A 13,851-nucleotide genomic window follows, 5' to 3' on the forward strand; every position below is an offset into this window, starting at 1 on the left:
AAAGGTAATCTTAATTCTTTTCCAAAGCAGTGAACATTTGTTGTGTGTATCCCTGAACGTCCTTAATTCAACCTCTTTAGCTTGAAGCTAAGGATACACCCATGCAGGATTCCTCTGGGACTGACAGGATTCCCGTATACGGCTCTCTTTCAGTACAGCTGCTTTCTTTCCTTTCCTATGTGTCTCAGGTCTCACTGTGGTATCTTCATCTGTGATGGGGAGGGATCCATGCTGCAAGCAGGCATATGTGGCCCATTGTAACTGTCAGTCTCCAAAAGCCAAAGGTGGGACAAAGCCCAAGCTCATGTGTGCAACATAAAATAGAAGAGCCAGATTCTGCAAAAGACATTGGTTTGTTTTCTTGACAAAGTTTTCTAAAAGTTTTCTGCCTCAGAGCCTATGTTTCTGAAATGAACAGTTATGCAGAAAGCAGCTGATGGCAGTAGGTCTGTGCGAGGCACACAGGTGTGTGGGTGTGACGTGAGGGGCATGCCTTGTGCGGGTGACGCTATTCACGCAGCTGAAAGATGACCTTCCTAGTCCTAGCTCTAATACGCTGAGTGTGTTGCATCTGGGACATTATTCCTTTGGTGCCTTCAGGGATTGGTGACCTAAGATTTCTTCAAAATGGAGACCCTTCCTAGTGGTCTTGTGGAAAGCCAGGGACAGCTGACAGGGTGAGGGGGTTTTTCAGAAGTCTTAATGATGCACAATGTACAAACCCCCATCAGGTTTGCTTCCTGCTTTCTGCTGGTCCCTAATCCACTGCTCACGCTGATCTCTTCACCTGTAGTTAACATCGGAGCACAAAGGCTGCTGAGGTATATACAGGTTGCCTAGCAAAATAGAAATGCACCAAGTGAAATAAGGATGAGAGCTATTCGAAAGCAATCGGTGCTGATTGCATACTAAAATGGACCACAAGCTGAGAACAAACAGGCTGATTAAAGCGGAATGGTTGGAGTGGAGATAGAGACTGGATAATACATCAAGTGGGAGCTGCTGTCTATTTAGGTGCGTGATAAAGGGCCCTCGTAGTGTGCAAACTGCCTCTATGCCACTGCAGTAGTAGCACGTGCATTAGATTGCCACAGTGAAGCATCTCATGGTCCGATTGAAAAAGAAACCAGACTCATGAGGGATTTTGTTAACAGCTTTGCTGCTAAGCAAACCAACATTCTGTGTCTGACACAGCAGTCCGTTTCAAAAACTCTTAACCCGTTCCTCTACTGCTGTTGCATTATTTTTAAAGCATAATGCTACCTTCATATGCAAAATAATGTGTAGCTGATAGTTATTTCTGTTCATATATACAAACCCCAGTAAAAAAAGTTGAACACAATGTACACACTGGGAAATATAATCCTGGAATATGTGTCAATGACATGATTGTTCTGTAAAATAATCCTGCCCACGTTTCCTTTCAGAGATCTCTTCCTCTTTATGCGAGCTGCGCCCAGGTTGGGGATGCTGGCTGCACCTGCCCGAGTCGCATTCTCTTCACAGCCGACTGAGAAAGCAGTCAAGTCCACGTCCGCATCCGTGTCGTGATAGCAGCCATCGAAAGCCATTGCTTGCACTGCGTCAATACTATACATGCCTGAAGCCTGACAACAAAGAATAGTAATTCTGTGTCTAGCAGAAGCCATCTTAATAAATACAAATAAAAAAAAACAGAAAATAAGCAAAGCTTTCTCTTCAAGGTTGCTCCCCATGTTGAGTGTAGAGAGAACATGACTACCCCACAATATGTCTAGCTCAGATACGGCCGCCTGCAGAGCCTGCCCCCTGGTGCAAGGCTTGAGCAAGGAAGGGGATATATGTGAGAAACACATTTAGTCTGACTGATTATTGCCAGCTGACTTGCATGTGGCCCAGCTTCTCAAGCAGAAAAATCAAACTGCCCCTCCTGTAGGTCTGTGTTGCTAGAACTGTAGGAAATGATTTTGAACATTTCCAAGAGTACTTTTTGGATAGGATTATGAAATCATGTGAGCAACATGGGCATCCTTTGTGTGTTTTTCCCGTTGTGATACTCCAACAAATGAGTCTACATATGGGGATATTCACTGATGCAAAAGTTTTAAGTGTGTGTCTCAGAAAAGCCAGGGAAAGTAAATGTTTAACTTGTAAATATTCCTGCTTCAGACATGCTTTTCTAAAAATGACCCTGTCATTCTTATGAGCTTCGGACAAAAAGATATCATTAGACCTATCTGCCTAATTGAAAATGGGGAAAGAGGAGAAAGAGAAATAGACTCTTCTCCACAGAAAGCAGGAGGGGATATTATAATAGGGTATTTCAGGGTACATTTCAGAAAGGAAAAGACCATACTATTGGAACTCTCTTGATCAATGGGTGTTTGGGAAACGAAGTGAAGGAGACCTTCTTCAGGGAAAAAATAGAGATGTACTCCCTAACTTCTGTCCCAAGAAGAGGAGGGGAGAAAGACATTCCCAAGATCCCAGAGAGGGTGATACTTTTCCTCCCTTCAGCCAAGTAAAGAAAAGTGAGATACAGGGAGGAGTCACAGACATGGTTACTGCACAGTTACCACAGTGCTGTATCACAAATACTCTGTGGCTTCTGTGATGCTTTCTGAAGGCAACAAAATACAGGATGGTACCTTGCCCCTTTTTTTGAGTTGCTTTCTCTCTTCAATTGTGGTGAGATAGTTCACTGCTGCATATTCGATGACGGACAGGAAGACAAAAAGGAAGCTGATCCATAAATATACATCCACAGCCTTTATGTAAGACACTTGAGGCATTGAGGCACTTACTCCGGTGATGATGGTTGACATTGTCAGCACCGTAGTTATACCTGCCAAGGAAAAAGGGGAGATTGTATCGTAGTACAAGCCAACTGGTTCTGTTCAGCTCGCCACCAGTTGCTTGGACAGCATAGCTTCATAGGTCATATGACTGAGATCACCTTTACCTTCATCGCACAGGCTCTGACAACTAGAGTGAACCATGAGGCACCTATCACATACAATACTGAAACCAGCATGTCATAGCTCTGCTCAGTATGTGCAGTTAGAGCTGCAGCACAGCAGGTTCAAACGGTGCGGACACAAGGCTGGTGATTTAGCAATGTAAGGAACACACATGCCTATGACAGCTTTAGGCACTGCCATGGAGGAGGAGTGAAAGCAGGGCTGTGGTCAACAGAGCTGTCTGCTACAGTGTCCCACAGTGGAGAAAGGGAAAGGATTTTTCTCCTCACTTCATAGGGCCAGGGTCTCTGCAACACACCTTTCTTGTCCCTGTGCTTCACGAAAGAATCACTGAATTCCCTCCCAATCTCATCTCAAATTGTACTTCTTGAGAACATAACATTGGCTTATATGTCTCTGTTACAAATCCTTGGCTTTCTAAAAACATTGTAGCATGAAATGCTGAATTCATGGAAGCTAAGAAATGTTTTTGCATTGACTTCCATGGGTCCAGAATTACACTCTCATCTTTTCAATCTCTCCTCTTATGTGTGCCTATTCCCCGAATTTTTATTTCCCATTCAAGACGTCTAGTTTTGTTCTATCTTGAAAAAAAACCCCAAACCCAACACAAAACTGATTTTAGAGAAATAAATGTAATTCCAGAAGGAAAGATATCTCAGCAACATCCCTAAGTCACAGCACTAGCTGATAGTATAACCTTTCAGTCAGGTCTCATTACAGCCTTTCCCCAGTTTTGTCCTTGTTCAAGCCCACTAAAACATAAGAGAGTTCTTGCTTTCCCTCTCTTTACTCTGCAAGTTCCTTAGGTTGAACGCTGGAGTTTGGAATATACCATATAAGAGGAAATCTATGCATTAAAACTCTGTGTACTCTAGACTAGGTAGCTAAGGTTTTTAAACTTCATTGTTAATGTTGCTTATAAATTATGTATGCTTAGGCTGATAAAATGTATGTTATTCATAACATTCCTGATGCATAACCTTCTACAGAAATCCATATATAAACTGAAGAACATGATCAGCAAAACCATCTTGACAGCATTGCAAATGACCTCCTGAGACTCAAAACTTTATTTTTAAATATGACATTACATTTCTTACAAATAAAAGGAATTGGTAGATGTATTCCTAACAGTAGGTAAGAGATATCATAACTTGTTTTTAGATTAACAAATAGATTTATATGCTATATATTAATAGTTTTAGACTGTGCCAACAGAAAGAGATCTGAAGTAGCTATAGACCTATTTTTTCTAGATTAGTATAGCTATAGTTAAACATTAAGGGCTCCCTCAGTACATACAAGTTTGTTTCTTACACAAGGATTCGCAATGCTGTCACTTGTCTAAGAAATATGGCAAAATGCAGTCAGCTTCTGGGACCAGTATCAGTGAGAAGACAGAACAGGAACTTCATTATTTATTCTTAAATTGGCAGTCCGAGGACTTCTGTTGTTATGGATACATTAGATACCCCAGTGTTTTTCCACAAAATCTTCACAGATTTTCCACACATCTTCACAGAGATGTTGAAAAAAAATTTTTTTTAATCTATTAATGCCAAAGCCATTATTGTTAAATTCCCAACAGAAGGCAGTCTTGAAATGACATCAAGTGATTCATCACTGAGAAACCAATCATGTTATAAAAAACACTGTAATTAGTTCCTTTTCATGCTGAGCATGTGATGTTCAGATTTAAAACTGTGAGAGCAGAAAGGTGCCTAACTTACTCTTTGGCTTCCACAGCATAAGAAGTTAAGGCACCAAAGCAAACATTTTCAAAGTGCCTGACAAAGAAAGGCTTTTCTACACAGGACAGTTCAGGAAACTGGACCCAAGGTCGTAGGAAGATATCAATGGATGCTAGAGAGATAGAGAGGCACAAAGCCTTTACGTAGATTGTGCTGTGCCTTCTAAGCATCTCTCATGAGCCACAGATCTGGGGAAGGCTCAGACTACCTGTTCCTTCCCGAAGATGTGGAGCAGGGGAACAGTTTTTACAACAAAAGAAATAAAGTAAAATTCTGCAAAGGGAAATTCGAAGAATCATTCCTCTGTGCCGTGTGAGTTGCTTTCTAGTGTAGCAAAGCCAGTCTGAAGAAATAGCCCATTTCCAAACTTAGAGGTTGCCTAAAAGAGTCTGTGGTACTGACAACAGTGGCAATAATAATGTTGTTCAGGTAATTACCTGATATACTTGCTCATGCCTTGTGTAAATAAGAAGCTAAAGTAACTTCAAAACCTTTCCCCATCCATTCTATACCTCCCAAAAGAATATATGGTAAAGGTTTTACCTAGTGATACCCTGGCAGGAACAGCTCTTCTGTCAATCCAAAATGAAACCCAAGACAGCATCACCATCAGCATAGCTGGGAAATAGGACTGTAGCACAAAAAAGAAAATATGTCTCCGGAGGGCAAAATTTATAAAAAGTCGATTGTACCAACCTGTTGAAAAAAGAGAATGGAGGGGTTGGGGAGAAGAGAATAGATTGGCGTTATTTTTGAATTCTGTTTACTGGCCCTGTCCTTCCAGGAGGTATGGTGTGCCCACATCAGTAATAATGAGCATGTACAAAATATTGCTGCCACCTTGGTTTTATATAGTCCTTTGCAAACTGTCACTCATACCACATTAAAATACTGCTGCCTTGGGAGTGGAGCATCACAACTGCCTGAATAAAATATTGTATTATATTCAAAGTTAGGAAATTGAAAGAAAGTAAATAGATTCACAGTGAAACTGTCAGGAGAATGCAGACAAAATATAATTATCCAGTTCAGCTAGGAAAATGAAGCCAACACTCCACCTCCCACAGAAAGCAGTCTGCTGCCTCTCACGGCTACAAACAGTCAGGCAACAAGCAGCATTTCTTTTCCTCTGGTCAGACGGGGACACTTGCTCAGTGCCGACTTCAGAGGAAAGGCTGCCATCTAGTGAATTCTGGGGCAGGCTGGGTGCAGCAAAGCTTGCGTGCCGTTACCTTGTGCATCGGGAAGCAATTCAGTGTACAGTGAGGAGAAACGCAGACAGAAATGGCTGGCTGTGCAGTATCTGCTTTTCCAATGCAAATACAGACATGAATGAGACTGTGTTGTAACAGTCACGCCATTACAATGAGCTACTTTAAGAAACGAATATCTTGGTAATAATCCTGTCTAGTATTAACATGCCCTGTGTGGTTTCAGCCACGGAGCAAGCTTTTGTTTTTAAAAATGATTGTCTCAAAAACGGTTTGAAAGTATTGCTCTTTTGGAGGCCAAGAAACTCCAAAAGCTCCAAAGTTATCCATTTCCCTGCAAAAATTGTCGTTAGAAGTGAAACCTAATGGAGTATGTCATGAGAGGATTGCCTAGATGTGTAGTTTACTGAGATTCGCAGAAAAGGCTATACAGACCCTAAAATGCAGCAGGCTGCTTTGGGAGCAGCATTTATGACCATTCTGTTGTCCCAGACTCTTCTCTCGGTCTAATGGAAGAGGGCTCCCACTAGAACTGTGCTGCTTGTTCCCCACAGTTACTTACTGCTGGGGGGGGCTCTTCTGCATGTAATCACTTTCTTCCAACAAGGGAAATGAGAAGCAAAATAAAAGAACAAGAGAAAATGGAACCTCGTGGCTGAAACAAAAACTCAAAAGCCAAAAAACCTGCATGTCTGAGAAGTGATTACATATAAATAGTAGCATTCGAATTAACAGACATACTACGTGCATTTGTCGAGGTACTTCCCAGTGGTCCCTGCAATTTAAAACAGTCTTCACCCTGCTGAGTCAGCTCATGACCAGAACATCTGCATGTTAAATCTCAAGCAGTTACACCTTTGCAAAGTCAAAGGCTCTGTGAAGGTGTCACAGAGGGCTGGGTATAAGGATGGTGGTATAAGGTTGCACAGTGGTGCACATGGCTGCATTTGCCTTGCAGAAGTGTTTTTTGATGAGGAATAGCAAGGTGGAAAGAAGCCAGCTGAGTTCCCAGAAAACAGCTCCGACATACAGCCACAGCAGTTTGGTGGAAAACATCCCTGTCTCCTTCTTGCAGCAAGGACACATTTGATGTAGCTCTCAGTAAGACCCAGTTAGGATGGTGGGGAATCACCCGCCCTCTTCTCATACGTCACTAGCTCTTGAAAGCTGGAATGCTGTTCTTAGCTCATACGCCAGCAAGAGATAAGGATGAAGAATTCCATCAAGCTCTGAATTCCTTGCTGCTTAGACTGCATCATAACTTAAACTGGAATTTATGCATTAAATATCAGCCATTAAAATATGAGCACTGTAAATCTGAATGGGTCTTATTTGAAGGCAAAAAGAAGCTATCTAGTAAATAAAGTAAATAAATCTATTTGCAGCTTTCCTGTATGTCTTAAAGGACTTTTCCCAACACTTTGTACATTTCATATTATATGAAATAATTTCTAATCCATTAATCAGCCTTGATAACTGAAGAAGGGCAATATCACACTGAAATGAATTGACTCAGACTAGAAAGTACAGTAGTGAGCATGCTATATTTTATCTGGTTAAGAAAAGTGTGGTTAGACTCTTTACGCAGGGGAATGTTTCAAAATTTATAATTGCATGTACAATACAAAGAAGATAAAAACCTCCTTGCATGAAATCAAGACTATAATAAGCTCCTGAGGCTTTGAGCAGTTTGCCAGAAAGTGTAGTTCCAGATCTATAGGAGGGAATAAAAAGTTCTCTGGTGCAGATACCTGTATTTTAAAAATGTAACAGTGACATATAGGAATTCTTATCTGCAACTTTACATATAAACATGGAACATTAAGCAAATCATGAATTAGGCCTCAATACATTATAAATGCTCTTATGCAGAAATCTTATTGTCACTGGATTTTTAATGAAGTTTACAGCTCCAAAAATGAGGAGATTTTAGAAAATAAAACACACCGGGGTTCCTCTTGTTTGCGTTCTAGTAATTGACTCTTTAGAGGCTGCATTTTCAAGTTTTTCTATACAACCAGGAAGACCAAAATATTGCCATAAACCCAGAGTCTTTCAGAGAAGCACCAGGATTTTTCAAGAGCTAGCAACAGCACGTTTGGCTGTTCTGCGTGCTCCTTTTCTTCGGGTTCTTTTTGTCAGATGTTAAACTATAGGTATTATTATGGCCTCTTCTTGTAATATCAAGAGGGTGTTACATAGGTAATGTAAAGAGAACCTAGGGCCAGAGGGCCAACAGACCACAGTGACTGACAGACCTCATTTTCACTATGAGATCTCTCAGTGGTAACAGTAATTTATTAACAACAGATTACAATGTGTAGGACATCCTGTGCGACTGTGTCACATGTTTCTCCCTTCTAATGCCAAGGGCTTACTATACCAGTACTGCTGTAAAAAGCTAGTCCACTGGAAGCACTAAATTCTTCAATGAAAAACTGGGAGAGGGAGATGTGTTCATCTGTGCTCAGCGACTCATTTCCATGTTTCCAGTATAACATCAGATCATCTTCATTGTATGCATCTGTGAGAAAGTAAAAACTAAATCACCACTTCTGCTGAAATAGAGCTCCTGTTTTCTTTTCTTAGGGATAGGAGAACACTTGAACAATTTGGGAAAATCCCAGAGAAACATATTTTTCATCTCAACTTGCTCATTAGTTGATAATGAAGAATTTGCAAAGGCCGGGCTCAATCTTGTTCTAGTGCTACCCAATCTGGTGTCGTGCCAGGAGTTTGCCTGACAGAGGGGGAAGAGGGAACACAGGGTAGCTGTGAGTCCCAGTCCTCACTGCTCTGTCACGCTCAGGGTCCCAGGGCACACAGGGCCCACAGCTCTGGAGCTGCCACGCTCAGCTGCCTGAACACTAGGAACCTGTTCCATTTTGCAGAGACTAAACAAAAAAATAGCATCCCAGTTCTGCTCATAATCAGGATAAGAATAAATCTGGAGATATGAAAATGCTCTGCAAGACCGAATAACCTTTCTCTGTCCAGCTCTGCAGCTTCCTACAAAAGGCAAAGTTAGGGGTGGGAAAGCAGACATTTCACAGTAACACAAGCACCCATTTTCTTTTTTTCATGAGGCCAAATGCTGACATCTTATTTCTGTTTTAACCTGCATTTTTTCCTCAAGCAAAACATGATTTTTGACAGAGAAAAAATGTTAAATTTAGGCATTGGAATATCAACCCAGTCAGAAAAAAGCAGGGTGCATCCTTGTTTTTCCGTCTTCCCAAAGTGGGAAAGTGGTTGCAGAAAGATCAAAAACTGGACAGTTTTTCAGGCTGAAGGGTTGAGGTCACACATTAAAACCAGTGAAAAAGGTATTATGAACAAAATGGAGTGCTGGTAAGAAATGAAGAACAGGTATGAATTAAACTTACAGCTTTCCAGTTCTAAAGAACAGTTCTGAGTGTCCAGAGGAAACCTACTGAAATCCATGAAACACATAGCAGAAACTGTTATGCTGCAGAAAGAAACAGAAAAACGGCAATTAAATGAGAATTTTCACGCTTTCTCAAGGCCATGCAGACATCTTACTGAGACCCCCCAACCAATCTGCTGTTTAGCATCCGAATGATTGAGTTTTTCTACTTTTTTATCTTTTAGGCATTTCTAAGAGTGCTTCAGGACAGTGAGATAAAACTAAGCCAGTGAGAGAACACATTTTTTAAAACACAAATAGTCTTTCTTATTAAGTACACTACCTTCATTTTTTAAACCCTTCACTGGCGTGATCCTTCATTAGCCTTTCATGTGTTTTGCTTTGAGGGGTTACTCTTACGAAGATCAACAAGGGAAGTTCACATTTCTTGAGTATGTTTCTCATAGACTGAAGTAGATATTGAAGATTAGAGCAAACATTATTCCAAGTGCTATTTTCATAGCTAGAACGATTACAATATTTAATTGCATAAAAAGATAAACTGTGATGTTTAAAAGCCTACTCTCCCCTTCAATACCATGGAAATGCTCACAAAAGCACAAATGAAAATGTTTCGTTATTTAGCACAATCATATCTGGTATTCAAAGCCTTATACTCTAAAAAGCATTGAAAAATCCGAGCAAAGACATTAATTTTGCATTCCTCCTGCTTTTCCATAAATGTTTAGGAGAAAAATGCCCCTAACATTTTAACTAATAAACAAAAAAAGACCAGAGGCAACAATTTAAATTTAAATATAGTAAATATTGCTAAATTTCCTTTTCTTGTCACAGTTTGCATTTCTTTTAATAGTTTACATTGATTTTTCAGAGTTTTGCCTAGCTGAATCCTGCAGGAATGTGTGACAAGGAATACACCGGGTATAAAAGTGAATGCTGAAGACTGATGATTAGTAATCCCATCGTAGCTGAGTTTTTACAAATGTAAGATTTTACTGGGTTGAAATGAGGTTGTAACAGTGACAAATCTTTAAAATGATGCATAAGACTTCCAACTATGAATGTTGTTTCAGTCTTTTAGCTGACTGCAGGATCGGGGGACCAGCAAGCAAATGGTGATTGAAAAAGAAGGAAGACCATTTTAGCAACAAATCTGGATTTTTGTTCTGTTTTGCTTCAGTAAAATCCTGCATGCTGGGTACTGAAGAAATCTGTAGAATAGGCACATTTCTTGCAAATAAGGATTTGGATTATAACGTACACATTGCACGTAAATCTGGCAGTAAAAAAACAGGGTTTTCATGAGCATCCGATTCTTTAGGAACATAAGCGTTAACACAGGCTAGAAACACATTGTTTGACCTTAATCATTTCAAAACCTTCCTCCACCAATGTTTAGATCTCCCCTTTCCCCGCCTCTCAGTTTGATAAGAACTGATCGAGAAGACAAAAAAAGCGGACAGGGCACCTGATATCCATGCTTATGGCCAGGAGGGGAATGGCCAGATTTGGCAGTAACTGGGGGGCTTTGCTGTGCACTGGCCTGTTTCTCAGGACAGGAAGGTGAGGCTGGCTGCAAGTTGACCTGCCAGAGCAAGGAGGAGTCACCCAGTACATGCCGTCTGGTGATGCAGGCTTAGGGAAAGATAACTGTGGAAGTAGAGAGACTGAGGGCACGAAATAAAAGCAGGGCACCAGCTTACAAACGTGATACAGGACACTGGCTCCCATCGCAGGTGGGATTCTGAGCAGTGAGCAAATGCAACAAATTGATTTACAGTGTGTGTGTGCCTCTCCGCCCTGCTTCCTCCTTTGCCTTCTCTCCTACCTCACCTTTTCCCTTCCCTCTGTTTCTGTCACATTCCTTCCCCTCTCTTCCTCCCTCCTGTTTATAATAAGAGGCTGCTGTGCACAATTTCTTACCGTTCATCTTGAGGACACCTTACCCTTCCAAAGAGCTGACAGAATGTATCTGCCCACCTTAAGCCTGTTCTCCACTCCTCCTTCCCCCAGCTGAATAAATGTCATACCCCTCATGTTGCTGTAAGCCTCGGTGTAGTTCCTTTCATTGCTCTCTTTCATGAAGCATGGAAATGAATATAGCAATAAAATATAAAATAGTTCACCTCATGGTTTCTTACTGTTTTTTGTGATTCAGAAACATAAAAACTTCACAACATTAGAAAGCCGTGTGCAGCTGTTGTTGGGAGGGTTTGTGCATGTCTTCATGTGAGGGTGGGTAAATTCATTTACTGTTGGAAAACTATTACATAACAAAAATTCAAGTGCTTGCATAGATCTTTGAACTACCCAGATTAGATGAAATACCATCTCTGTGCACAGGTGTATTTAGTGACAAACAGAATTGAAATTCCCCTGGGGGTGGAAGGGGGGGGAAATTCCTAGTGAAAACCATTTTTGCCATATCATCCAAATCTGCTCAATAAAGAAAAGCAACAGCATGTAAATAGAAGGGAGGTACATGTTAAATGACCTTGCCCTTCCAGTTCTGGAATTGCTGTTTCACTACGAACTTCTTTGTAGTCACACAACATGCCTCTCTAACACTGCTGGTGTCAGTTCCAATAATTTCTCTCTCTGCCTACCTGGAGCCCTGATTAATATCAATGATATGTTTACAGGTATGCCAGGGTGAAAATGGCCAAGGCAGATAGTTTTAAAGAAGACTCAGAAAAAAGAGATGTTATTTGCTAATAATTTTGGATTTTACAGTACTCAAAAGAGTAAAACTAGTGTAGTATTGCTAAAAACACTGGCAATGAATTAGCACTTGCTAAACTTCAGTAGTATTTGCAATAGATGTAAAATTTGCCATGATCCTGCAACAGGAAACCATGCATGAATGACAGAAAAATATATTTTCTGCTATGTGAGTCCTGGATCTATTTTCCCACTGGTAGACTGGGAGTATCCAGTGGTCACCATTTCCCAGTATCTCACCCCAGGAGATTAATGCCAGTACAGTATCAGAAGCTTGATTGCAAGGGTCTCCAGTAATTTTTCATTGTACAGACCATTGGTCTGCAGTTGCAATTATGTTGTATTTTCTTATAAAAGGATATTGTTCTTACCGTAGACTGAAGAGTACATTGCCATCAGGATATACTCGGAGCATAACATTTTCCACAGTTGTATCATGGATGAAAGATCTTTTGGAGTGCACAAAAAAAACATCAGGTACCCAGATCTTTTTTATTAGTCTTCCATCAAAAGTCATACTTTTGTTTTTGGTACTAGGAAATGAAAGTCTCTCATCCTTCCAGTAATGTCTGAGATATAAAGTCATTGTGAAGTCCTTTGTTTAATTAAAAATAAAAGAAGATAATGCATATTTTATTCACATACAATAGTAAGCAGTACAAAGTAATCAAGTTATTTAACACATCAATTTTTGTCGTGGATAACATATGGAGAATGCTCAGAGAGAGGAATCAAAAGCCACTCCATGGGATTACAAATAGGGTGGAGCAACCTTTGAGTTTCCTGCTGCTTGACTTATCACTGGTGTCTGAGTCTGAGGTTCATAATTCCTTTGTACTGAGACAAAACTCTTAAAGATTTCAGTGATCTGCTGGATTGCACGATCAGTGAAGTGAAAAAGAAACTTCAAAACCAAACAAAGGGGAACGGAAGGGGGTTTTGTTTGGAAATTTTCAAAGGCTCTTTCCAGAACGGACTGTGGCTCTTTTACAAAGAGAGTAATTTGAGTCTTTCATGAGCATTAGACCAATCTGTAATGTCTATTAACATGTACATTTTGTACAAATATTGCACAGGATTTTTACATCAGTACATTCTTATGAATGAAATGGATGATACAGAAACAATGCTGTGAATTTTGTAAGAGTAAACAATTCAAAATTACCAGAATTATGAAATTTTTAGTATCAAAGATTGTTACAAATACTTTATCATCTTATTTAGAGAAATAGCATGCCGCAAATATACATGTGGGAAGAGCTGGAGATAAAGCTTCAAATCCAGTTTGAGCTTCTGCACAGCCTAGTTGCTCTCTGCTCACCTATGTAACCCTTGTATTATTAAGCGGACATCACTTATTTCAGTAGAATACTTCTGAAAAGAATGCTAGGAAGATATGTGGGCCTTCTCCTTTAATGCGATTTTATGCCCACGTGAGCCCCACTGAGTTCCAGAAGAATGCAGCAGTTCATACTGACAGATCCTGTAGCAAGCTGAACACTTAGGGCTAGAGCTACATTCGATGTGAAAAGGTATTGTAAATGAGATCTCTTTTGCAAAGTTCACGTGCCCTGCTATTCTAGGACTGAGCAACTTGGCACTAATGCCTGGGTTGCATTTCTTTGTGACAGTCCCGGCTGAGGAACGAACAGCCTGCATTCCACAGCTACATCCTTGATTGCAGTGAGAGGGTCTCCTTCCTAAGATCATTTCTGGAGCTGATTTTTCTACTTCTGTCTGTTATGATCACAGCTCTACCCATGCCAGAAATGATGGGAATATTCAGGCCTGCATAAGCAAAGGAAACAAAGGACCCG

The 13,851-nt window shown here is 40.5% G+C and overlaps 1 protein-coding gene across 3 annotated transcripts in view; it reads right to left on the reverse strand.

Annotated features, from left to right (window-relative positions):
* Positions 1-13,851, reverse strand: part of GABRR3 (gamma-aminobutyric acid type A receptor subunit rho3) — a 44,415-nt gene continuing 30,564 nt past the window's right edge. For all 3 annotated transcript variants that reach the window (XM_009682736.2, XM_068909391.1, XM_068909400.1), the window contains exons 7-12: positions 12,406-12,629; positions 9,312-9,394; positions 8,309-8,449; positions 5,258-5,410; positions 2,628-2,824; positions 1-1,607 (exon numbers count right to left, since the gene is read on the reverse strand). In XM_009682736.2, coding sequence (XP_009681031.2) covers positions 1,305-1,607; positions 2,628-2,824; positions 5,258-5,410; positions 8,309-8,449; positions 9,312-9,394; positions 12,406-12,629 — 1,101 coding nt within the window. In that variant the 3' untranslated portion in view covers positions 1-1,304. The remainder of the gene's footprint in view (positions 1,608-2,627; positions 2,825-5,257; positions 5,411-8,308; positions 8,450-9,311; positions 9,395-12,405; positions 12,630-13,851) is intronic.

Source organism: Struthio camelus, chromosome 1 (assembly GCF_040807025.1).
Source record: "Struthio camelus isolate bStrCam1 chromosome 1, bStrCam1.hap1, whole genome shotgun sequence".
In the NCBI taxonomy this organism is placed as follows: domain Eukaryota; kingdom Metazoa; phylum Chordata; class Aves; order Struthioniformes; family Struthionidae; genus Struthio; species Struthio camelus.